Source organism: Diadema antillarum, unplaced genomic scaffold (genome assembly GCF_040938485.1).
Source record: "Diadema antillarum isolate AM-2024a unplaced genomic scaffold, OU_Dant_1.0 seq00000835_RagTag, whole genome shotgun sequence".
Lineage (NCBI taxonomy): Eukaryota > Metazoa > Echinodermata > Echinoidea > Diadematoida > Diadematidae > Diadema > Diadema antillarum.
The window spans coordinates 681,833-705,975 of NW_027271711.1; the positions used below are offsets into that span (position 1 = coordinate 681,833).

The following is a 24,143-nucleotide window of genomic DNA, read 5'->3' on the forward strand; positions in this document are numbered from 1 at the left end:
ATCTAACCTTTGATTGTTTGACCTTTGACCTTATGACATGAAACTCTTTCTGGAGAGTCTTTACGCAGTAGTTCATGTCTACACTAAGTTTTTAATAAAATACCTTCGGACATTGCATGGATATGGGGAAATAGCAACATTTTTAGCATTTGACCTTGACCTTTTGACCTTTGACCTCTTGCCAATGTCACTAAAATCAACTCAGCTAATTGCCCCATCATACATCATCCTTGGACCAAATTTGGTGAAAGCTGCTTCATCCAGTTTTGAGTTATCACGTAAACAGTTAAATTTTAGGATTTGACCTTGATCTTTGACCTTTGACCTCAGTCCAATTTCACTCAAAAACTAATCAAATAATTTTCCCATCATACATCATCCTCGGACAAAGTTTGGTGAAATTTGCTTGATCCAGTCTTGAGTTATTGCGTAAACGGATACAATTTCATGATTTGACCTTGAAATTTGACCTTTGACCTTTGGCCAATTTCACCCAAAATCTAATCAACTAATTACCCCATCATACTTTATACTTGGACCAAGTTTGGTAAAATTCCAGTCAATATTATTCAAGTTATCGCGTAAACGAATGCGGACAGACATACGGACGTACGGACGGATGGACAACCCGAAAACATAATGCCTCCGGCACCACTTCGTGGCGGAGGCATAAAAAAGAGATATTACAGATAACAAGAGATATTAAAGGGTAAAAATTTATGACCCATAATAGAAACGCGCCATAAAAACTTAACATTAGGCTCTTAAAGTTTGTTGACCCATGCTTGTGACCATTGACCTTGTGGTGACCATCCACTCCCCAAGGGACATCCACCATCCAAGTTTAGTCACAAATGGAATTATGGATTAAAAGTGATGACCCATAATTGAAACATGCCATAAAAACTTAACATTGGGCTCTAAAAGTTTGTTGACCCTTGCTTGTGACCATTGACCTTGTGGTGACCATCCACTCCCCAAGGGACATCTACCATCCAAGTTTGGTCTCAAATGGAGTTATGGATCAAAAGTTATGATCCATAATAGAAACGCGCCATAAAAACTTAACATTGGGCCCTAAAGTTCATTGACCCCTGCCTGTGAGCTTTGACCTTGAGATGACCTTCATATATGGTAAAATGTGAAACTTTGTATGACCCCTCTTCCCTGGAAGTTTGATTGCAATTGAAGCCCAGAGTAAAGAGTTATTGAAGTTTTTGTAGCGCTACGGACGGACAGACGCCGCAGGCGATCCCATAGTCTTCCCTCACCTCTGGTGGGCTCGACAAAAACCATATCTAATTAAAGGAAAACAAGAAATACTGATTAATATGTGGGCATATCAATCCTCTGGAATGTCCAAGTTGTTTGTCAGTCGATGGAGGTGCACACTGACTTTGATTTTCTGTAGTCATTTTTTAAAAATTCATACGCTGTATCTTTTGTTAGGTGATACGCTATCAGCATATCACCTATTGTGATTGTCAAAATCTCTCTTTATTTTTAGGTGATACGCTATCAGTGTATCACCTATTGTGATTGTCAAAATCTCTCTTTATTAGGTGATACGCTATCAGCGTATCACCTATTGTGATTGTCAAAATCTCTCTTTATTTTTAGGTGATACGCTATCAGCGTATCACCTATTGTGATCGTCAAAATCTCTCTTTATTTTTTTTTATTCTTCTTTCTTTCTGGACAATTTTGTGTCGTCAATATCTCAAGAATGACATTACGGAATAACATGACATTTTCAGTCAACATGTCTCATGACAAAATCTAGCCACAATAAGGTTTTCATGACAGTAACATATCTATGACGTCATCTAGGCGCCATTTTGTGATTTTCGGACCATGTTACATGATCGATCATAACTTCATAACTAAAGGTCATTTCTGTATCATTTTCGGTGGACATAAAGTTCAGGTCACGCTCTATCTTACATTTTGATGCTAATTACCTAGGACATCATTACGTGCGCGTACGCGCGCGTCAAACTTTTAAAAGGCTCAAAACAACTTTCCAAGGGGAAATCTCGAAGTTTCAGACAATTTTAAGCGTTCCGCGCGTCCGCGTCCGTCCGCGTATTTTCGCGCACAGTGCGCGTAAGCAACATGAAAATGCACATTTTTTGACAGATTTGGATTACTGATACATTAAGTAACAATATCCATTGATATCCGATCAATTTTGACCTATAACAAAGGAATGCGCTGGCGTCAAAGTTGAAATTTCGTGTTCGCGTCTATGTGGAAATATAGCGAAAAACATGTCTTTGTTTATTTCGCCATAGCTCTTTAAAACGTCCGGTGACCCTATGTTTTTATTGCGTATTACAAAAGCATATGAATTGGAAATAACGTTTCAAGTATCAATATTTCCCTAAATACATTATGACGTCATCATATCGTCGTCTGAAATCAAAAAAGTGGAATTAATTTTTTTGAGGTACTGTTTCTGACATTCATTTGCTCGTATCTCTGTTATTTAAGCTCAATATTATCCCAAATTCAGATATGTTGTACTTTGAACATTTGCCTTTCAAGTCCATGTCATGATTTTGGAATTTGATGACGTCATTATACTTTAAATTGTGATTAAAGGTAAAGACTAAAAATCGGACAAGTTTACGTGTAATGTCTATGGGAGGTGATTTTCTTTTAAAGGGTGTGTACAGTTCTGGTCGAGGTGAGGATTTAGCTTTTAACATTTTGCGAGATATTCAGAAACCACTCTATGAGATGTCAAAGAGAATGCAATTCTAAAGGGTATCAAAAGTTTATTTGACAAAAATCGGTTTTGAAATGGCTGAGATATCCAAAAACAAGGTGAAACAAAGACATCATAATAAAGTTGGGGCATGTCGCCTTTTATTATTATCACTTTTTTGGATATCTCAGCCATTTCAAAACCAATTTTCATCAAATAAATGTTGAATCCTTCTTAAAATTACATGCTCTTTCATATTTCATAAGAGATTTCTCATTATCTCACTTAGAAATGTTCAAAACATGAATCCCTTACCTCAACCAGTACTGTACAGTCCCTTGAAACCATGCATTGACTTGACAACGTTTAAGCACCTTTATCTCAGCTGATTTTGCTCCATTTCCTCTGAAACTTTAATAAAGGTTCTAAGCGTTCAATTTGATATATCTTTCTTCTTTATTATGTCAGTCACTGCTGATGGGATTACAGAATTGTTATGACATATTTCACTCAAAGCTTCAAAAGCAAAGTTTATACACTATACAAGTAATGGTGCATGAGTCCTACCATTGATTTTAGATGCAAAATTATGGTATGCCTATATGTAGGGGTGTCGTTGATTAGGAATTAATGAGACGATTAAGCACTCCTTCCACTTCTAACTGTCCCCTTTGAATGTGTGTCGATCACGTGTGATCGTCATAAATTATCATTCACGTATTAGCTTACGTTCACTACTCTTGGTTGGAGGAGACCTATACTTACAAGGTTAAAGGCGCTGTCTCTTTTGCCGGAGTTTGGACCCATGAAATTCCAAATAATTAACCTCATAGGATGAGAAGCAAGAAAAGTTTTTCTTTTGCCCTTTTTCTTTAATTGAGGTAATGCCATTTTTGTCCAAGTATAAATCACATTCTCATGTAAACAGACACACTTGCTCTATATCCCTTTGTTTTGTATCGGAGGCTTCATTGCTTTCACTGCTGGTAAATCTGACAGGTTTGTATACAGCTGTAAGAGCTCTCTGAACTGATCATATTAAATTATGATAACAAGTTTAGAGGGAATCATATTGGTTATGTAAATAAGGGTCAAAGGTCATGTTTTAAAAGGCCAATGTTAATACCAAGATGGTTATTAAAACACTTAATTGTCTGTTTAATTTGTCCGTGTCAAGGATCACTGGGTAAATGCACTGTATACGTACTCAAAAAGCCTGTAAATCAACTTAGTCACACACGCACAGAATTTCTAATTAGTTTGTGTGAAAGAAAGAAAAAAATGTGATCTGAATAATGTAGGTCCAAAAAAGCTCAACTAAATATCTCAATATAACTTCAAGGTGCTATATCACATTCTTTTCTTTGTCGATCACAGATGACCGACATCTGATGACCCCAAGCGTATCACCTAACTCGTCTTCAGTGTGACAAGTTTCATATCTTGTTTGAATTAAGAATTTATATTTTTTGTATTTTTGTATTATTTTGGACTAAATCTCAATTTTCCAGTTAACTGTGCACTTAGAAACATCTGCATCAACCCGTTGAGGACGAGTCCTGAGTATACTCGGGCGAGCGTCAATGGGAAATGCGTGTTGTAGCAAAATCAAACTGTCCTCAACGGGTTAAGCGCCTCATAAATGTATTGCATTATCATACCATTATTGTTAGAAGTGGGTCATCACATAGTTTGACTTGGTATAAAAATTTAGGGATTATGAAATTATTTATGCAAATTAAGTCATGTCCTATCACGAGACGTCCCATACATAACAAGTTAAGGACATTTCTTAATTTTTTTTAAATTCTAAAATTACTAAAGTTATTGGAATGCTACTTTGGGATATTCTAATTTATTGTTTAAAGAAGTTAGATATCATAGAAAGAGAAAAAATAAAAATATCAATATTTTTCATTAGGCAATCAAATAATGCTACAGATGGGGCATCCTTGTATATAGAGCATGTGAATATAAATAATAGCTAGCCAGGAAGGTCTTCTCAGTACCCAAATGGTCAATGATCCTGCAGAAGGTATCCCAACTTTGCAGCCGCTTTTGAGTTACAGACACTTGAGACAATACTTGACAGTTCAATTTGAAGGGGGGGGGGGGGGGGTAAAATACACAATATAAATCAGCATTAAGTACAGACCTCTGACTTGAGGGAAATGAAACCTGAATAAACATTGCAGATTGGCAGATTGCAGCAATGAGTAGAATACAGAACACATCAGCAAATTCTGAGGAATACCGGATAATCCTTTCAAAAGTTCTACATTCTTTTAAGTTTCGATGAGAAACTATACTGTACTTCATTTATGACATCACTCGTATATTACAACGGATCCCCATTACAATAATATAAAGAAAATATAAGAAAATTCTTAAGGAAAAGTACACATTCCCTGGACTTGTTACTGACATACATGTTAAGGGTAATGTTATTCTCCCTGCTTTTTGACAGAGATACAATGTTGTAAGTAAGTGCTCTTTGATCACTTCGCTATAAAAAAGTGTACGAATTAATTATTTGTGTGTGGTAGGTCCATGGCGAGACTGCGTGGTGCAGCCACAAGAAATTTTGAAAACTGGGGTTTGTTCCTGCCACCTTGCGACATAGGTGAATATTAATTATTCATGGTTTAATGAGTCCAACCACAGTTGGTATGCTAATGATGGCTTGTCAATGCTAACAATGCAGGCAGCTCCCGCAGGCAGCTCCCGCAGGCAGGCAGTGCATGGTTGGATACGGATGAGCAAGCCTGTGACATGCATACTTTATGCATATTAGATGTGAGGTCATTGCGGGCACTATGGTCGCTGAATGGCCGCTACCTTTCCGGAAGTACGATCGACAAGAAACAAGGTTCAAAATGAGAAATTCATGTCAGGTTCCAAAAGGCCTTGTGGCTGCACCTCTTGGTCTCTCATTTACCTCATTCTCTCGCAGTAACTGTAGTCTCTTTTTCAGTCATGAGGCCTTGCCAAAAGGTTAGTTGTAACAGGACAGTACATTCCAAGAAGTGGAAGAATTATTGAAACTTCTTCCTTCAGGTAATATTGGTGGCGAATTCCATTATTAGTTTGTTTCAATGGCTGCTTTCTGAAAATTTTCACAGGCATCTAAACAAGCGCTGAAGAAATATTTTGGAAATGCCCAAATGTACTTAATATGAATTCTCTTTTCAATGACTTACAGTAGGCCCTATACTACTAAAAAGACATTGGTGAAGAAAGTGAAAGCATGTATTTAAGACATTGCTTTACATTTTAAGAGATGAATAATCATAAATGGTGCCATAAACACAACTAAATGACTTATACTCTTTTTTATACACTAATGTAGACATGGCAGTTCAATATAATTCAGTGGGAACTTTCTAAAAGGCCTTTGGCATGAGATAGGAAGTTTTGTATTTTGAGTTTGTGTTCTAGTGCTTAAAGGACAAGTCCACCTTCATATACATGTGGATTGAGTGAATGCAGCAATATTAGTAGAACACATCAGTGAAGTTTGGGGAAAATCGGACAATCCATTCAAAAGTTATGAATCTTTAAAGTATTTGTGTAGTCACTGCTGGATGAGAAGACTACTATAGTGTATGTCATATGCGTACAACCATATAAAGAAAATAAAAAGAGAATTTCACAAAACTTTACTTTTTGAATTAAGTGCACATTTCTTCGACTTGTTACTGACATATGTTAAGGGTGATATTATTCCCCCTGCCTTCTGAAAGAGAGAAGTCAAGTGTTCTTTTGTTATGCGAGAATATGATGAATTTTCTTTATTCTTTCTTTATATCGTTGTACTCATGTGACATCACAAGCTATAGTAGTCTTCTCATCCAGCCTTGAGTAAGCAGAAACTTCAAAAATGCATAACTTTTGAACGGATTGTCCAATTTTCCTCAAACTCTCAATGATGTGCTCTACTAATATTGCTGCATTCACTCAACCCACATGTCTGTGAAGGTGAACTTGTCCTTTAAAACAGTGTAGGCGGTACCTGTAACCTTCTGCAAACATGTGTTTGTGTTTTTTACCTATGTGTACATAATTATGCTACGCATACAGTGCTCACCTGTTAATCAGGAACCTCTCTAGCAGAAACCCTGCTTAAGTGCAAGAAAACTTGATGTAACAATCTTTTTAACATGTTATTTCCACCACTTAATTGGGATAATAAACCACTTTATCGGGACAAATCCCGGCTGAAACACTTCAATTGCCAGTTATTAATGTTTAGAAATAATAAGTAAATCCTTAAGAATTATAGCAAGGACTTCATTTAACTTACAGAAGGATTATTTTCTAACCAATTTCAGATACATCACGCCAACTGTACAGTCCCTTCAGTGAGATACAGAGACTCACATTCCCCATATGTGGCCCACACCCTCCCTAGTTTGCGCAGTGTGCTTGCGTGTGTGTGTTTGGCAGACATTGAAGAAGGAGGCACTAATATGACAAAAATGTGTTTGTCACACACGCACAATCAGGGTGTTCCTGTAATGTGCATGTTGTTAGCAATTTGCTGCTGCCTCTTTCTCTGCATAGAGTCTCAGGCATCACAATTTGATTATGTTCTGTGAACTCTCATAAAATTGTTATTTTGTGGATCACCGCTAAAGGACGTTCCTCAGTTAAAGTAATGTATTTTCTTCAAACTTTCCATACCGTAACTTTGACTCATCCGAAGCCCAAATATGTAAACAAGGCAAGTGCCAAATTGTGTCTCGCCCATTTGCGTAGAAGAAATTAATGTTAATCTAATTCCCGGAAATTCATTGACCCGCCTATGACCTTTGACCTGGTGGTGACCTTCAACTCCCCAAAGGACACTTACCATCCAAGTTTGGTCCCAAATGGACAAAGGGATAAAAAGTAAAGAGCCATAATCAAAATGCGCCGTAAAAACTTCACATAGGGCCCTAAAAGTTTGTTGACCCCTGTCTGACCTTTGAACTCGTGGTGACCTTCAACTCCCCAAGGGACATCTACCATCCAAGTTTGATCATAAACGCACCTATGGATCAAAAGTTATGACCCATAATAGAAACGTGCCATAAAAACTTAACATTGGGCTCTAAAAGTTCGTTGACCCCTGCTTGTGACCTTTGACCTTGTGGTGATCATCCACTCCCCAAGGGACATCTACCATCAAAGTTAAGTCACAAACAGACCTATGGATCAAAAGTTATGACCCATAATAGAAACGCGCCATAAAAACTTAACATTGGGCTCTAAAAGTTCATTGACCCATGCGTGTGACCATTGACCTTGTGGTGACCATCCACTCCCCAAGGGACATCTACCGTCCAAGTTTGGTCACAAAATGGAGTTACGGATCAAACGTTATGACCCATAATAGAAACGTGCCATAAAAACTTAACATTGGGCCCTAAAGTTCATTGACCCCTGCCTGTGAGCTTTGACCTTGAGGTGACCTTCATATATGGTAAAATGTGAAACTTTGTATGACCCCTCTTCGTGATTGCAATTGAAGCCCAGAGTAAAGAGTTATTGAAGTTTTTGTAGCGTTACGGACAGACGACGGACGGATGGACGAACGACGGACGGATGGACGGACGGACGACGGACGGACTGACGCCGCAGGTGATTCCTTAGTCTCCCCTCTCCGGTGGGCTCGACAATAAAACCACAGGTTCATATGCTTGTTTTTCTTCTTCGGGACTTTGAAGAATATGACAATCTGCCGTCCAGTACCAAAATGACAGCATTACAGGATCAAGACCATGATTGGCAACACAATCTGCAATGACAAACTTAAATCCCCATAATTCTTTCAAAATCCACATTATTTTCTCCAAATCTGCAAGAATTGCAGAGAAAACGACCCAAAATGAGGAAACGGTTTTAAAGTTAGGGTTCACACTCTCATTAGTGAGCAAGCAGAGCCCTCATGCGGTAGAAATCACTGAAATCTCTCAAATCCTTGTCAGGGACGTTTTCTGTTGGGGGTGAGCTAAAGGACAAGGTTCATAAAACTTATGCTGTACATTCAAAACCCATGTCATTTCCACGAAACTTCACCAAATTGTAGAAGGCCTACTAATTCCTGAAAAACATTAAAAAGTAGGGGTTCATGTGCTCGTTTTTGTGCTAGCAGCGCCCCCAGAAGAGTCCAACCACAGTTGGTATGCTAATGATGGCTTGTCAATGCTAACAATGCAGGCAGCTCCCGCAGGCAGCTCCCGCAGGCAGGCAGTGCATGGTTGGATACGGATGAGCAAGCCTGTGACATGCATACTTTATGCATATTAGATGTGAGGTCATTGCGGGCACTATGGTCGCTGAATGGCCGCTACCTTTCCGGAAGTACGATCGACAAGAAACAAGGTTCAAAATGAGAAATTCATGTCAGGTTCCAAAAGGCCTTGTGGCTGCACCTCTTGGTCTCTCATTTACCTCATTCTCTCGCAGTAACTGTAGTCTCTTTTTCAGTCATGAGGCCTTGCCAAAAGGTTAGTTGTAACAGGACAGTACATTCCAAGAAGTGGAAGAATTATTGAAACTTCTTCCTTCAGGTAATATTGGTGGCGAATTCCATTATTAGTTTGTTTCAATGGCTGCTTTCTGAAAATTTTCACAGGCATCTAAACAAGCGCTGAAGAAATATTTTGGAAATGCCCAAATGTACTTAATATGAATTCTCTTTTCAATGACTTACAGTAGGCCCTATACTACTAAAAAGACATTGGTGAAGAAAGTGAAAGCATGTATTTAAGACATTGCTTTACATTTTAAGAGATGAATAATCATAAATGGTGCCATAAACACAACTAAATGACTTATACTCTTTTTTATACACTAATGTAGACATGGCAGTTCAATATAATTCAGTGGGAACTTTCTAAAAGGCCTTTGGCATGAGATAGGAAGTTTTGTATTTTGAGTTTGTGTTCTAGTGCTTAAAGGACAAGTCCACCTTCATATACATGTGGATTGAGTGAATGCAGCAATATTAGTAGAACACATCAGTGAAGTTTGGGGAAAATCGGACAATCCATTCAAAAGTTATGAATCTTTAAAGTATTTGTGTAGTCACTGCTGGATGAGAAGACTACTATAGTGTATGTCATATGCGTACAACCATATAAAGAAAATAAAAAGAGAATTTCACAAAACTTTACTTTTTGAATTAAGTGCACATTTCTTCGACTTGTTACTGACATATGTTAAGGGTGATATTATTCCCCCTGCCTTCTGAAAGAGAGAAGTCAAGTGTTCTTTTGTTATGCGAGAATATGATGAATTTTCTTTATTCTTTCTTTATATCGTTGTACTCATGTGACATCACAAGCTATAGTAGTCTTCTCATCCAGCCTTGAGTAAGCAGAAACTTCAAAAATGCATAACTTTTGAACGGATTGTCCAATTTTCCTCAAACTCTCAATGATGTGCTCTACTAATATTGCTGCATTCACTCAACCCACATGTCTGTGAAGGTGAACTTGTCCTTTAAAACAGTGTAGGCGGTACCTGTAACCTTCTGCAAACATGTGTTTGTGTTTTTTACCTATGTGTACATAATTATGCTACGCATACAGTGCTCACCTGTTAATCAGGAACCTCTCTAGCAGAAACCCTGCTTAAGTGCAAGAAAACTTGATGTAACAATCTTTTTAACATGTTATTTCCACCACTTAATTGGGATAATAAACCACTTTATCGGGACAAATCCCGGCTGAAACACTTCAATTGCCAGTTATTAATGTTTAGAAATAATAAGTAAATCCTTAAGAATTATAGCAAGGACTTCATTTAACTTACAGAAGGATTATTTTCTAACCAATTTCAGATACATCACGCCAACTGTACAGTCCCTTCAGTGAGATACAGAGACTCACATTCCCCATATGTGGCCCACACCCTCCCTAGTTTGCGCAGTGTGCTTGCGTGTGTGTGTTTGGCAGACATTGAAGAAGGAGGCACTAATATGACAAAAATGTGTTTGTCACACACGCACAATCAGGGTGTTCCTGTAATGTGCATGTTGTTAGCAATTTGCTGCTGCCTCTTTCTCTGCATAGAGTCTCAGGCATCACAATTTGATTATGTTCTGTGAACTCTCATAAAATTGTTATTTTGTGGATCACCGCTAAAGGACGTTCCTCAGTTAAAGTAATGTATTTTCTTCAAACTTTCCATACCGTAACTTTGACTCATCCGAAGCCCAAATATGTAAACAAGGCAAGTGCCAAATTGTGTCTCGCCCATTTGCGTAGAAGAAATTAATGTTAATCTAATTCCCGGAAATTCATTGACCCGCCTATGACCTTTGACCTGGTGGTGACCTTCAACTCCCCAAAGGACACTTACCATCCAAGTTTGGTCCCAAATGGACAAAGGGATAAAAAGTAAAGAGCCATAATCAAAATGCGCCGTAAAAACTTCACATAGGGCCCTAAAAGTTTGTTGACCCCTGTCTGACCTTTGAACTCGTGGTGACCTTCAACTCCCCAAGGGACATCTACCATCCAAGTTTGATCATAAACGCACCTATGGATCAAAAGTTATGACCCATAATAGAAACGTGCCATAAAAACTTAACATTGGGCTCTAAAAGTTCGTTGACCCCTGCTTGTGACCTTTGACCTTGTGGTGATCATCCACTCCCCAAGGGACATCTACCATCAAAGTTAAGTCACAAACAGACCTATGGATCAAAAGTTATGACCCATAATAGAAACGCGCCATAAAAACTTAACATTGGGCTCTAAAAGTTCATTGACCCATGCGTGTGACCATTGACCTTGTGGTGACCATCCACTCCCCAAGGGACATCTACCGTCCAAGTTTGGTCACAAAATGGAGTTACGGATCAAACGTTATGACCCATAATAGAAACGTGCCATAAAAACTTAACATTGGGCCCTAAAGTTCATTGACCCCTGCCTGTGAGCTTTGACCTTGAGGTGACCTTCATATATGGTAAAATGTGAAACTTTGTATGACCCCTCTTCGTGATTGCAATTGAAGCCCAGAGTAAAGAGTTATTGAAGTTTTTGTAGCGTTACGGACAGACGACGGACGGATGGACGAACGACGGACGGATGGACGGACGGACGACGGACGGACTGACGCCGCAGGTGATTCCTTAGTCTCCCCTCTCCGGTGGGCTCGACAATAAAACCACAGGTTCATATGCTTGTTTTTCTTCTTCGGGACTTTGAAGAATATGACAATCTGCCGTCCAGTACCAAAATGACAGCATTACAGGATCAAGACCATGATTGGCAACACAATCTGCAATGACAAACTTAAATCCCCATAATTCTTTCAAAATCCACATTATTTTCTCCAAATCTGCAAGAATTGCAGAGAAAACGACCCAAAATGAGGAAACGGTTTTAAAGTTAGGGTTCACACTCTCATTAGTGAGCAAGCAGAGCCCTCATGCGGTAGAAATCACTGAAATCTCTCAAATCCTTGTCAGGGACGTTTTCTGTTGGGGGTGAGCTAAAGGACAAGGTTCATAAAACTTATGCTGTACATTCAAAACCCATGTCATTTCCACGAAACTTCACCAAATTGTAGAAGGCCTACTAATTCCTGAAAAACATTAAAAAGTAGGGGTTCATGTGCTCGTTTTTGTGCTAGCAGCGCCCCCATGAGACATATATCATCGTAAGACCCCAAAATCTGGTTAGGAACCTATGCAGGGATGCCCTGACAGGGTGGGTTCATGAATCTCATGCTGTACATTCAAAACCCATGTCATTTTCATGAAACTTGACCAAATTGTAGAAGAAGGCTTACTAATTGCAGAAAAACAATAAAAAGTAGGGGTTCATGTGCTCGTTTTTGTGCTAGCAGCGCCCCCATGCAACATATATCATCGTAAGACCCCAAAATCTGGTTAGGAACCTATGCAGGGATGCCCTGACAGGGTGGGTTCATGAATCTCATGCTGTACATTCAAAACCCATGTCATTTTCACGAAACTTCACCAAATTGTAGAAGAAGGCTTACTAATTCCTGAAAAAAAAAAAAAAAAAATTGGGGGTTAGTATGCTAGTTTTTGTGCTGGCAACACCCCCACATGATAGAAATCATCCCAGGACCCCCAAATCTGGTTATAAACCTATCGTGGGTGCCCTGGTTAGGTGGGGTTCATGATTGTCATACTGTACATTCAAAACTCATGTCATTTTCATGAAACTTGATCAAATTGTAGAAAAATGGGGGCTTCGTGTGCTTGCTTTAGTGCTAGCAGCGCCTCCTTGCGACTGAAATCATCATAAGACCCCCAAATCTGGGTCAGGAACCAATGCAGGGATACCCTGATAGGATGCATGAATCTCATGCGGCTCATTCAAAACCCTATGTTTGATTTTTTCCAAAAAAACCCCCTAAAAACAAAAACTTGTAACAATTGCAGTGACAGGGTGAAAAAATATTGAAAAAGGAAGGTACATGTGCGTTTTTGTTATTATTTTCCTTGCACAGCCATAATGATATCACGTGGACGCAAGCGTGGAAAACTCCACATTGACATGCTTGTTTGTTTGTTTGTTTGTTTGTTTGCTTGCTTTGCTTGCTCTAACTATGTGCAGAAAGGATACTGGAGGAAGAAGAATAAATATAATGAAGTGAGAGTTTTGGCATTAGTCTGACGGTCCTCCAAAGGAAAAAAAAAACAAAACATAATGGCGTTGATTGTAGATTGCATTTGTTGGTTGTTGCAGTGGTTGGTAAAGTGCGTGTTGTAAACTACGGAGATGTACCTTGAGGTTCCCCCCCCCCCCCCCCGGAAAAAAATAATATTTTTTTCATTCTCCTTTTGTTACACTAAATTTGGTAATCAAAAATTAATATCTGAATGGTGAAAGTAATAAATACAGTCATGTTTGGTAATACTTTCGTGACCCTGTACATGTATTTTGTAACCAAAAATTACAAAATAATATTTTGTTTTAGTAATGACAAGTTTTGATTTAAACAGAGATTCTCAGATTGCTTTAGTTGTTAAACCTTAAGATGAAATGTGTGTCATATGTTTGTTGTTGTTGTTGTTTTTAACACCTAGTCTAGTAGACTAGTAGTAGTCCCCGACTAGGGCCTATAGGCCTATAGGCCCTAGGTACCTTAGCACTCGACTTGACCATATTGATGAACAGATAATGAACTGCATGTCACAAAACAATCTATGGATTGAAAATGGAAACAGCTCAGTTCCACGTCCAAGCTTCCCGATTCCGTCGATCATTGTTGTGCTACCATGACCATATCGTTGAGAATCAGAAGGGCTTTAAGTCTTCTCGAACACTATGGGTTTTGTGGTCACTTAACGCCCTTATCATTCTCAACCGACGATATATGCAGGCTCGGACCGCTGAACTTTGCGTAGTACGTACAGATTGTAACGTGTACAGTCGGCACGCGAGCCGAGCGAGGCCTCCCAACGCGGCCGCGGTGGGGAGCTGTCGGGTATCCGTACGTACAGTACTACACTCTAGCTCGATCTACTAGTACTACATTGTATAGCAGCCGCTCAGCTCAGCTAGCTCAGCTCATCACTCGTGCGTGCGCTTCTACGCTCTTTGTTACGTCACTGACAAACCTGCGCAGCTAGGATGCGCACAAACATAACTGAGGAACGTCCTTAAATGGAATAAAAACTTGTCTTCCGACCCCTCCCGATTAAGCGGTGAGGACTGTACTTGTAAGTTTACCACTACCAAATTTTGTATTGTGAATGAATTTACATTTTGTCAAACTGCTCTAGCTTTTGCCATCCTGTACATATGCTGTTTTCATATTTTTTATACTGTTTTTTATTATGAACTTGCATACCGCAATGGGGTGATCGATTTGATTAACTATTAAACTATCAAAAAGATGTTAAAACAAAAAGTTACAACACTGGGGTTAAAACACCTTCCACCATGTTTTATCTCAAAAGCATAAATTTGCACGTGGGGAAAGAGTTACAACAGTATAAGTGATTTCCAAAATACCATGTAATGTATAGGTTTGCGCCAGAAATTACATAAGTTACATAACCTAAGACAATGGTTTGTACAGGTAAAGAAAGTGCAAGATAAAACACAGATACGACAGAAGTTACAATAGAGTTAAAACGGTGTTCAGAATAATGATTTGTCACAGAAGACTTAAAATGGACTCAGAATATCAACCGTTTTTAAATGCTGTGTGGTCTTTTGTCTTGTATAGGTATTATTGACTACATACAGTAACTTACTCCTGAAGAAAGGAGTGATGAATTTTAATTATAAAATAGGCATGTTAGAGGACAATATTAAACAACAAAACAAAATGTTCTCAGAATGAATTGAGCTTCAAAATAGATATTTTGTATATACCTGGATCATTGTGAGAGTGAGGCACTACAAATATTCTAAGAGTTTCATCTCTCCACTGGTTGACATCATAGGAAATGTCAAAGCCTTGTTTCCATACTCCTCCGCTAGGGTTATCAAACCGCAGCTTGTCATACACTTCCAGCATCTGTGATGTATGAGCAAAGAATCAAACAAGTGTTAGTACTCATACTTGGCAGTAAAGAGATTAACGCTACATTTACTTTGAGCAAGTATGGAATCTCCAAAAGAAGTAACTGCCCTGTCATAATAGAGCTTTTTAAACCAGAGTTCCCAAACAACATCTGAACAATTTTTTTTTTATCCTGCTTGTTAGGCTGCTCCATGTTGAAGGTTGTCTGGATGTTGGAGAGGTAACTTAAAATGCTTCCCTAAGCTGCCGAGGGCAATTACCTTGACATTACTGTAACGTCCCAAAAACTTTTCTGTTAACCCATTCCATCAGTTATTCTCCTAGTGCATTCATGAATGCCCCCACACAAGATTCTTTTTGCAGGTCAACAACGAACGGACAGGTTGGTAATCCACCTGTGCGAAAGCAGTCAAGTGGTACAATTATTGTACATCCCCTTTCCCACGGTCAACTACATGTGCCATCAAACAATGCAAAACATTGATTGAGCACAAGGTATGAATACAGCCTGTGCTGATGGGCCCACAAATTCTTCTGTTATACATACACAAAAGATCCACCTGAATGAGGTCAGTGATATAAAAAATCTTCGATCTCAACCTCGATTAAAATGGGGAAAAAATAGATTACAACGTTTAACAGCAAAACAAGTGCACAAGTTGAATTTGAGAAAAGGCAAATAATACTGCGAAAATGCAATTTTCATACAGAATGAAAACAGATTGATGGAAGAAACTCTAATCTTTCTATTAAAGCCATTTTTCTGGGCAGCATAACACAAATTTCATAAACATGAATCTACGACACAAATACAGGCACTCCTGTTAGGGCACATTTTGGTAAATTACCAAAATGTGCAGTTACCAAAATGTGCTGTGACATGTTATGGCACATTTTGGAAAATTACCAAAATGTGCCGTAACATGTTACGGCATGTTTTGTAAATTTACCAAAATGTGAAGGACATTGATGGCACATTTTGGTAACTTTCTGTTCCTCCACAACCATCACAAAAACAAATTGTTGTGCATTTGGTTTTTGTCCCCACCGAGTATGAGTAGGGACATTACAATGCTTGACATTAACAAAAAATGAAGTTTGCACAAATACATATATATCATAGCCGTCACATGTGCCAAATTTCAAGTCAAATGCTCAAAAGCTGAGGGAGATAGCTGAATTCACAATATTATTGCATGATTTTCATTCAAAACATGCTGTTACCATGGTAACAGATCTATTTTTCACCAAAGATGTAAAATACGTACATTTTGCACATCTAGGTAATATGAATGTACATCTTACGTTCCAAATTTGAAGCCAAATGCTCAAAAACTGAGAGTTAGCTACAAGGTTATTTTATCGTATATCCAAGTTTTTGTATGATTTCCATTCAAAATTTACCATTACCATGGCAACACATTGTTCAACAATGATGAAAGATGAAGTTTGCACATCTTTGTAATATAGCAGTCACACATGCCAAATTTCAAGCAAAATGCTCGAAGACTCAGAGAGTTAACTGCATCTACAATATTTTTGTATGATTTTCAGTCAAAATATGCTGTTACCATGGCAATAAATTGTTCAACAATGATGGAATAAATTTGCACATGTATGTACTATAGCTGCCACATGTGCCAAATTTCATGCCAATTGCTCAAAGATTCAGGGAGTTCTTAAAGCTAAATCAAAAGTGTTTTTGTATGATTTTACATTCAAAATACACTTGCTGTTACCATGGCAACACATTGTTCAACAATGATGGAATAAATTTGCACATGTACATACTACAGCTGTACCATGTAGCTGAATCCATAGTATTTTTGTATGACTTTACATTCAAAATATTACCATGGCAATGCATTGTTCAACAAAGCAAAAGATAGAGTTTGCACATCTATGTACCATAGTGGTCGCATGTGCCAAATTTCAAGCTATTAAAGGGTGTGTACAGTTCTGGTCGAGGTGAAGATTTAGCTTTTAATGTTTTGTGAGATATTCAGAAACCACTCTATGAGATGTCAAAGAGCATGCAGTTCTAAGGGGTATCAAAAGTTTATTCGATGAAAATCGGTTTTGAAATGGCTGAGATATCCAAAAACAAGGTGAAACAAAGAGATACTAATAAAGTTGGGGCATGTCGCCTTTTATTATTAGCACTTTTTTGGATATCTCAGCCATTTGAAAACCAATTTTCATCAAATAAACGTTGAATCCTTCTTAAAATTACATGCTCTTTCATATTTCATAAGAGGCTTTTCATTATCTCACTTAGGAATGTTCAAAACATGAATCCCTACCTCAACCAGTACTGTACAGTCCCTTTAATGCTAAAAGACTGAAGGAGTAAGCTGAATCAAAGTATTTTTGCATGCTTTTTATAGAAAAAAATGCTGTTACCATGGCAACGCACTGTTCAACAATGACAAAAGATTAGCTTTGCACATACATAAACACATTGGTAAGCGGTCACACGTGCCAAATTTCAAGCCAAGTGCTCAAAGACTGAGGGAGTTAACTGAATGCACAGTATCTGATTTTTATTCAAATTATGCGATCATGGCAACGCATTGTTCCCCATTGTGTCTGACGGAAAATCCCAAAATATATTGCCCCGCGGTCAATTGGTTGCTATGATACAGCCTCACATAGCAACCGATGCGCGTTCCAAAAAATTGGGTAAAAGAAAATTAGGCATTTTTGATTGACTGTTATAGCATGGATTTTTATGCAACAGTGCTCATTATCTGGAAATTGAGAGAACTTAATAGTCTCTGCGAGAAAAATTTACTGTGACGCAAAATTGACTTTTCGTTAACGTGCACAAGGTAACTGAAAATGGTGTTAAATGTCAATTTTGAACATAAAGTTTCTGGATTACTGCCAAAATTTAATCATCTGTTCCTTGTGTCATGCTCAACCTTTCCTGCAAGTTTCATCCAAATCCATTCACAACTTTTCTAGTTATTTTGCACACGGACAAACAAACAAACGGTAACGAAAACATAACCTCCTCCCTTGGCGGAGTATTAAAAAAAAAAAAAAATGATGGTCTCCATTGAAAGAATGCCATGATATTCAGCAGTTCAATGTTTGCAGGGAGAGCACTGGTGTTGATAAGAACTTGGTTGACAATGTACTGAATAAGCACAGTATATTCAGTGTGATAGATTTTCTGCTTACTGGACTGTATTATCTGCTTACCATTAATAATATTGAATGGTATGATTATTTAATTGATCTTCACCCCATACTTTTGCTAAATTGTGAGACAAACTACATTTGTATTTAGTGCTTTGGTACATAATATCCATGTGTTCTTTTCACCATCGTTTTCGGGCACTGTTCTCACACAATGTACTGTATAGCAAGGAATGTTCGCGTGCATTTTAATTTCGCAAATTTCGTGAGCGCCAAGATTCACAAAATTAAAGTGCACGCGAAAGTTCTTGTCTACACTATGCATTGAATGCCAGTGGCAGTTCGCAAAAATTTCATACTGCAAAAAAGGCTGTCGGCTCCAATTCGCAAAAAATACATGCCGCGAATATATCATGTTTTACAGTATAACAGACTAAAGAAGAACATCACAGACCTCGCTATGGCTTTCATTAGTTGGTTCACTGTCATAATCATAAGGCCAAGTTAAAGATATGCATTACTTTCTAAAATTATTAGTTTATTGGCTCACATTGTTTTTTGCTGCCAAATCAAAAGAAGTTTAAAACTAGAAATACCGCTATGGGGACTGATACGCCTCCGCCATAATGCATTCGTTGTCTTAATAGGTCTACAGTATGTCTTGACAATGTTTGACGACAGTTTAACATCAATTGGCAAGATATCAAAATGACACGTTTATCACAAATGTGTTGAATGCTCACTTTCTTTGAACTAAATTTAAAGGACAAGTTCACCTTCATAAACATGTGGGTTGAGTGAATGCAGCAATATTAGTAGAACACATCACTGAGAGTTTGAGCAAAATCGGACAATCCGTTCAAAAATTATGATTTTTTGAAGTTTCTACTCAGTCTGGCTGGATGAAAAGACTACTATAGCTTGTGATGTCACATGAGTACAACGATATAAAGAAAGAATAAAGAAAATTCAACATATTTCCATTTTTCTTGCATAACAAAAGAACACTTGACTTCTCTCTTTCACAAGGCAGGGGGAATAATATTTCTCTTAACATACGTCAGTAGCAAGTCGAAGAAATGTGCACTTTATTCAAAAAGTAAAGTTTTGTGAAATTCTCTTTTTATTTTCCTTATGTAGTTGTACGCATGTGACATCATACACTGTAGTAGTCTTCTCTTCCAGCAGTGACTGCGCAGATACTTAAAATATTCGTAACTTTTGAACGGATTGTCCAAATTTCCTCAAACTTCCACTGATGTGTTCTACTAATATTGTTGCATTCTCTCAATCCGTATGTATGGTGGACTTGTCCTTTAATTGGATGAATGGTTATATTTTCTAAAGAGAGCATGTACATGTGTATTTGGGGTTTTGAGGATTTTCACTTGACTTTTGACTCTTTGATAAGTTTTATATCAGTGCATTGAGTTATAAGGTATGGAGAAAAAGTGCAATTTCAGTACTAACAAGAGACCCGGGGGTCACGCGCTCACCTGAGTATCGCAATTTCACCTTCTATGCATTCTTGCACACTCTTACCTAAGAACGTTGGAAACTTGGGTCTGCATATGGATCCCCCCCCCCCCCCCCCCCCCCCCTCAACTCCAGGGTGGGCAGGCAGCCCTGGATCTGCAATGAACAAACTTGGAACTAAGTCATCAATGTACAAACTCATGGTATTAACTATGCTTAATAATTTCTGGTTCTAGAGTAGAAGATTTTAAATATTCCTTAATTTGGGGGGAGGGGGTGGGCCCCCTAGGGGCCCCTGAAGAGGGACGTGGTGCCCATTTGAAGGAATTGAGATTCTATCCCCCTAGGGATGCTACCTGCTAAGTTTGGTCAAAATTCATCATGAGGTTTTCAAGAAGATGAACATATGTACAATTCAGGCCCCATTACAAAGTTCCTGTAGGACTTCTCTCCATCCCCTCTCCTGGGTCCCAAGGTGGGGGGGGGGGGGGGAGGGTACCCTTGATTCCGCCAATCCCATGAACAAACTTGAAACTACAGTTATCAATGTACTAACTCATAGTATTATCTAAGCCCTATCACTTCTGGTTCTAGAAGATTTTTAAAGATTCCTTAATTTTAGGGGATTTGGTCCCCCTGGGGGCCCCCAGGTAGGCCATGGTGCCCATTTCAACAAATTGAGATCCTATCCCCCTAGGGATGCTACCTACCAAGTTTGGTGAAAATCAGACATGGGGATATCAAAGTGAAGATGAAAATGTACAATTTAGGCCCCGTTAGGACCCCTCCCCACCCCCCCTCCCCTGGGTCCCAAGGGGGCACCCCTGATTCCCCCATGAACAAACTTGAAACTACAGTCATCAATGTACTAACTCATAGTATTAACTACTTAGCTCTATCACTTCTGGTTCTACAGAAGAAGATTTTTAAAAATTCCTTAATTTTAGGGTGTTTGAGCCCCCCTGGGGCCCCCAGGTGGGCCATGGTGCCCATTTGAACAAATTGAGATCCTATCCCCCTGGGGATGCTACCTGCCAAGTTCGGTGAAAATCGGTCCTGGGGTTGTCAAGAAGAAGATGAAAATGTAAAAAGTTTACGCACGACGGATGACGGATGACGCACGACGGACGCCGGATGAAGAGCGATCGCAATAGCTCACTTGAGCCTTCGGCTCAGGTGTCAGAGCTAAAAAGTAAATTGTTAGCATTTAAATGTGGCCTTTCACACTTGATCTTTGACCCTATGACCCAAAAATTCTTAAGAGAATCACTGTCAGGCAGAACAGGCACAAGTATGTACTAACTTTCATGATGATACCTCGAGTCACTTCCGAGATATGGAAGAAAAAGTGAAATTTAGCACATTCACTTGACCTTTTATCTTTTGACCTTTGATCTTTTTGGCAATAAAAAAAGACAAAACTTCTAAGAAAATACAGTCATACACCAAGTTTCAAGAAAAATCCTGCAGGCATTGCATAAATATGAAGGAAAAGTGAAATATTGAGGAGATACCCTAATAGCTTTTGACCCCTGACCTTTGACCCATGACTCCCAATTCCTTAGATAATTACTGCCAGTCAGTACATGCCTATTTAAAGTTTCATGAAGATACCCATAACTATTTTTTTGAGAAATGGAGTAAAAAAAAAAATCAACATTTTTACTTGACCTTTGACCTCATGACCCAAAACTCTGTCTAGAGAATCTTTATTTGGTAATATAAGTATACACTAAGTTTCAAGAAAATACCTTCAAGAATTGCATTGATATTTTGAGCATTTGACCTTTGAACTTTGACCTTGAGCATGTGCACCAAAAAGTTGATACTAGACACAACTTTGCCCACTCATACATGTACATATGCATTCCAAGTTTCAGCAGGATACAGTGTACCTTAAATGTTTTTTTTGTTTTGTTATGTTGTCCACAAAATTGACTGCGGATGGACTGACGGACGGACGGATGGAAGGACAGAAGGACTGGTGGAAGGACGAACAACCTGAAAACATAAATCTGTAATGCCTCTGGCAACACTTCGTCGCAGAGACATAAAATTTATTTTAGCTGTTTCAAGCTGTTGAACCTCGCCACTGCACAGCCTAGATAATTATATCATACTTAAAAACGACTGGAATTAAACTACCCCAATAGTGTTGGCATGTCTCACCTTAATATCAGTGGTGTTACCACTAGGCATGTTTCCAAATTTGCACTCTCCTTTATCGATATGGGTCTGGCCTTCTGCAACAACAAACTGGGCGTGTTCATCGGCATCCATCTTGCCCATAGGCAGGCCCATGCCAGGGCCCTGTACTTCAATGCCCATTCCTGCTTCTGCCCCTCTCCCTCTGCCTACATGGTGTATGCCAACTTGAGCAGTGTTGAAGGGTCTCATGAGGTCATCTAGGTTGGAGGGCATTTTCCCCTTGGCAAGTGAGCGAACAGCATCCCTCAGCTGGCTTATAACTTGGTGATTCTTGGACAAATCAGTCTCCAAGGCCACCACCTTGTTCTCAAGGAGGGCAATATCTTGCTGGAAAGAGAAGATCAAAAATAAATTCACAGTATGCTTTCCTGAAGAAAAGAACAAGTTGTGATTCTATCAGTATCACAGTTTAAAGCTCTACTGACAGAGAAACACTGGTTAAAACGATGCCTGTATGGATATACCGGTTCTGTAAACTGTACTACTTTCATGTTATTGGCCATCAGAATGCTGTGCAGGCTTACTGATATTTTGTTATACTCAACTTGACTGCCAGCTCTTTTTGAGAAAATTTATAGCTATCATTTTTAGAAATATTTTGGAAAATTCTTAGGGGAAACCCAACAATTTAAAAAAGAAGAAAGTATAGTCACGCAAAACAATGGCAAATAGTGTTCCACAATCAGGCACAAGTGTCACACGGTTGATTTTGTGACAAAATGACTGGCACCCCATAGAACTTATCCTTGAGGTGAGCTACCCTCAAGGTTAAAGATCACTGTTTGAATGTACAGAAACCACTTGACATGATCATGGAAATTGCAGGTGAATTGGTAATCAAACTTTTGAGATCAGACTGTCCAGAAAAAGTGTCCAAAAATAGCGTTAGATTAAAGATTTTGACAAACACAGCATTAGGTGATATGCTGATAACATACAATGTATCACCTGATGATCAATACCCCCAACATTTAACGGAATAATTTTCACTATTTTCCAAGTCACCACTTTTACCTTCATATCAGTCTGTGAAAATGAGGAAAGTACTTGATTTTGAATACAAATTTTGTATCTGGGCCCCATTTTTTCTCCTCTCTCTTCTTTCTTTAAAACAACAACACAATACAAATTTTCTATGAATTATATGTTTTTTCATCAACACACATCACATCCAAAAACAGTATGTCCACATCTGAAAACATTTTACCTTTCAAAGTTACAGGTTTCTCTCCTATAAAAGACTTACCAGGTATTAAAATGGATGTCTGTCTGACTTTTGTTACAACACACATAGTTGGTCATATAGGTACATGTGCGTTTGTATATTTTTCTAGTGATGTTAGGTCAGTACAGGCACATGTACGTTTGTATATTTTCTAGTGATGTTAGGTCAGTACAGGTAACATGTACATGTACGTTTGTATATTTTTCTAGTGATAAATATGGGTCAGATTGTTTCAGATCAATGGTGTAACTGAGGGAAAAAATTTTTTTGTCATCCAGGACAAATTTGAAAAAGTTCAGTTTTGCACGTCATGAATTTATAATGTTGAAAGACCAACAGGCTTTATGGATCAGTAAAACTGTTTCAATGTTGTTTTTGGATGTGACTTTTTTTCCGTTTTATGACACAGAGTGACGTAATCTTTACACAATTTTTATAATGTCAAAACTCAATCAACCAAGACAAGCTTTCAAGAATCATGAAGAATACACTTTTGATAGTTGTACAGTATGTCTTAGTGAGTGGACTGTGCTTTACATTGCACAGTTTGTACATGTATGCATTTCGTTATTCGTACATCTATCTTATTCATACCGACGAAAACAAATATACAAGCTACAGCTGTATCTAACTTGATGAGCTCCTTCCAGTAGGCATGTCGTTTTCCTCTCGAGGAATCGGGGCATTGTTGCTCAGCAATTTCAACAGCACGCAACTAAGCAGTGCACTGCAAGGCACTGGCGCGCTGCGGTGTTAACACAAACAGGGATAGGAAGATATGCACTTGGTGCAGAGGACGTACAGACCCAGCGCTGTAATATCTTAGCAAAACCGCAACTTTTGATAAAACTGTGTCTGGAAAGATCCAAAAAA

At 38.5% G+C, this 24,143-nt stretch overlaps 1 protein-coding gene across 2 annotated transcripts in view; it reads right to left on the reverse strand.

The window, feature by feature from the left end:
• Positions 1-24,143, reverse strand: part of LOC139740100 (alpha-mannosidase 2x-like) — a 236,935-nt gene that overhangs the window by 210,664 nt on the left and 2,128 nt on the right. For both annotated transcript variants that reach the window (XM_071650686.1, XM_071650685.1), the window contains exons 2-3: positions 22,007-22,372; positions 15,067-15,211 (exon numbers count right to left, since the gene is read on the reverse strand). In XM_071650686.1, coding sequence (XP_071506787.1) covers positions 15,067-15,211; positions 22,007-22,372 — 511 coding nt within the window. The remainder of the gene's footprint in view (positions 1-15,066; positions 15,212-22,006; positions 22,373-24,143) is intronic.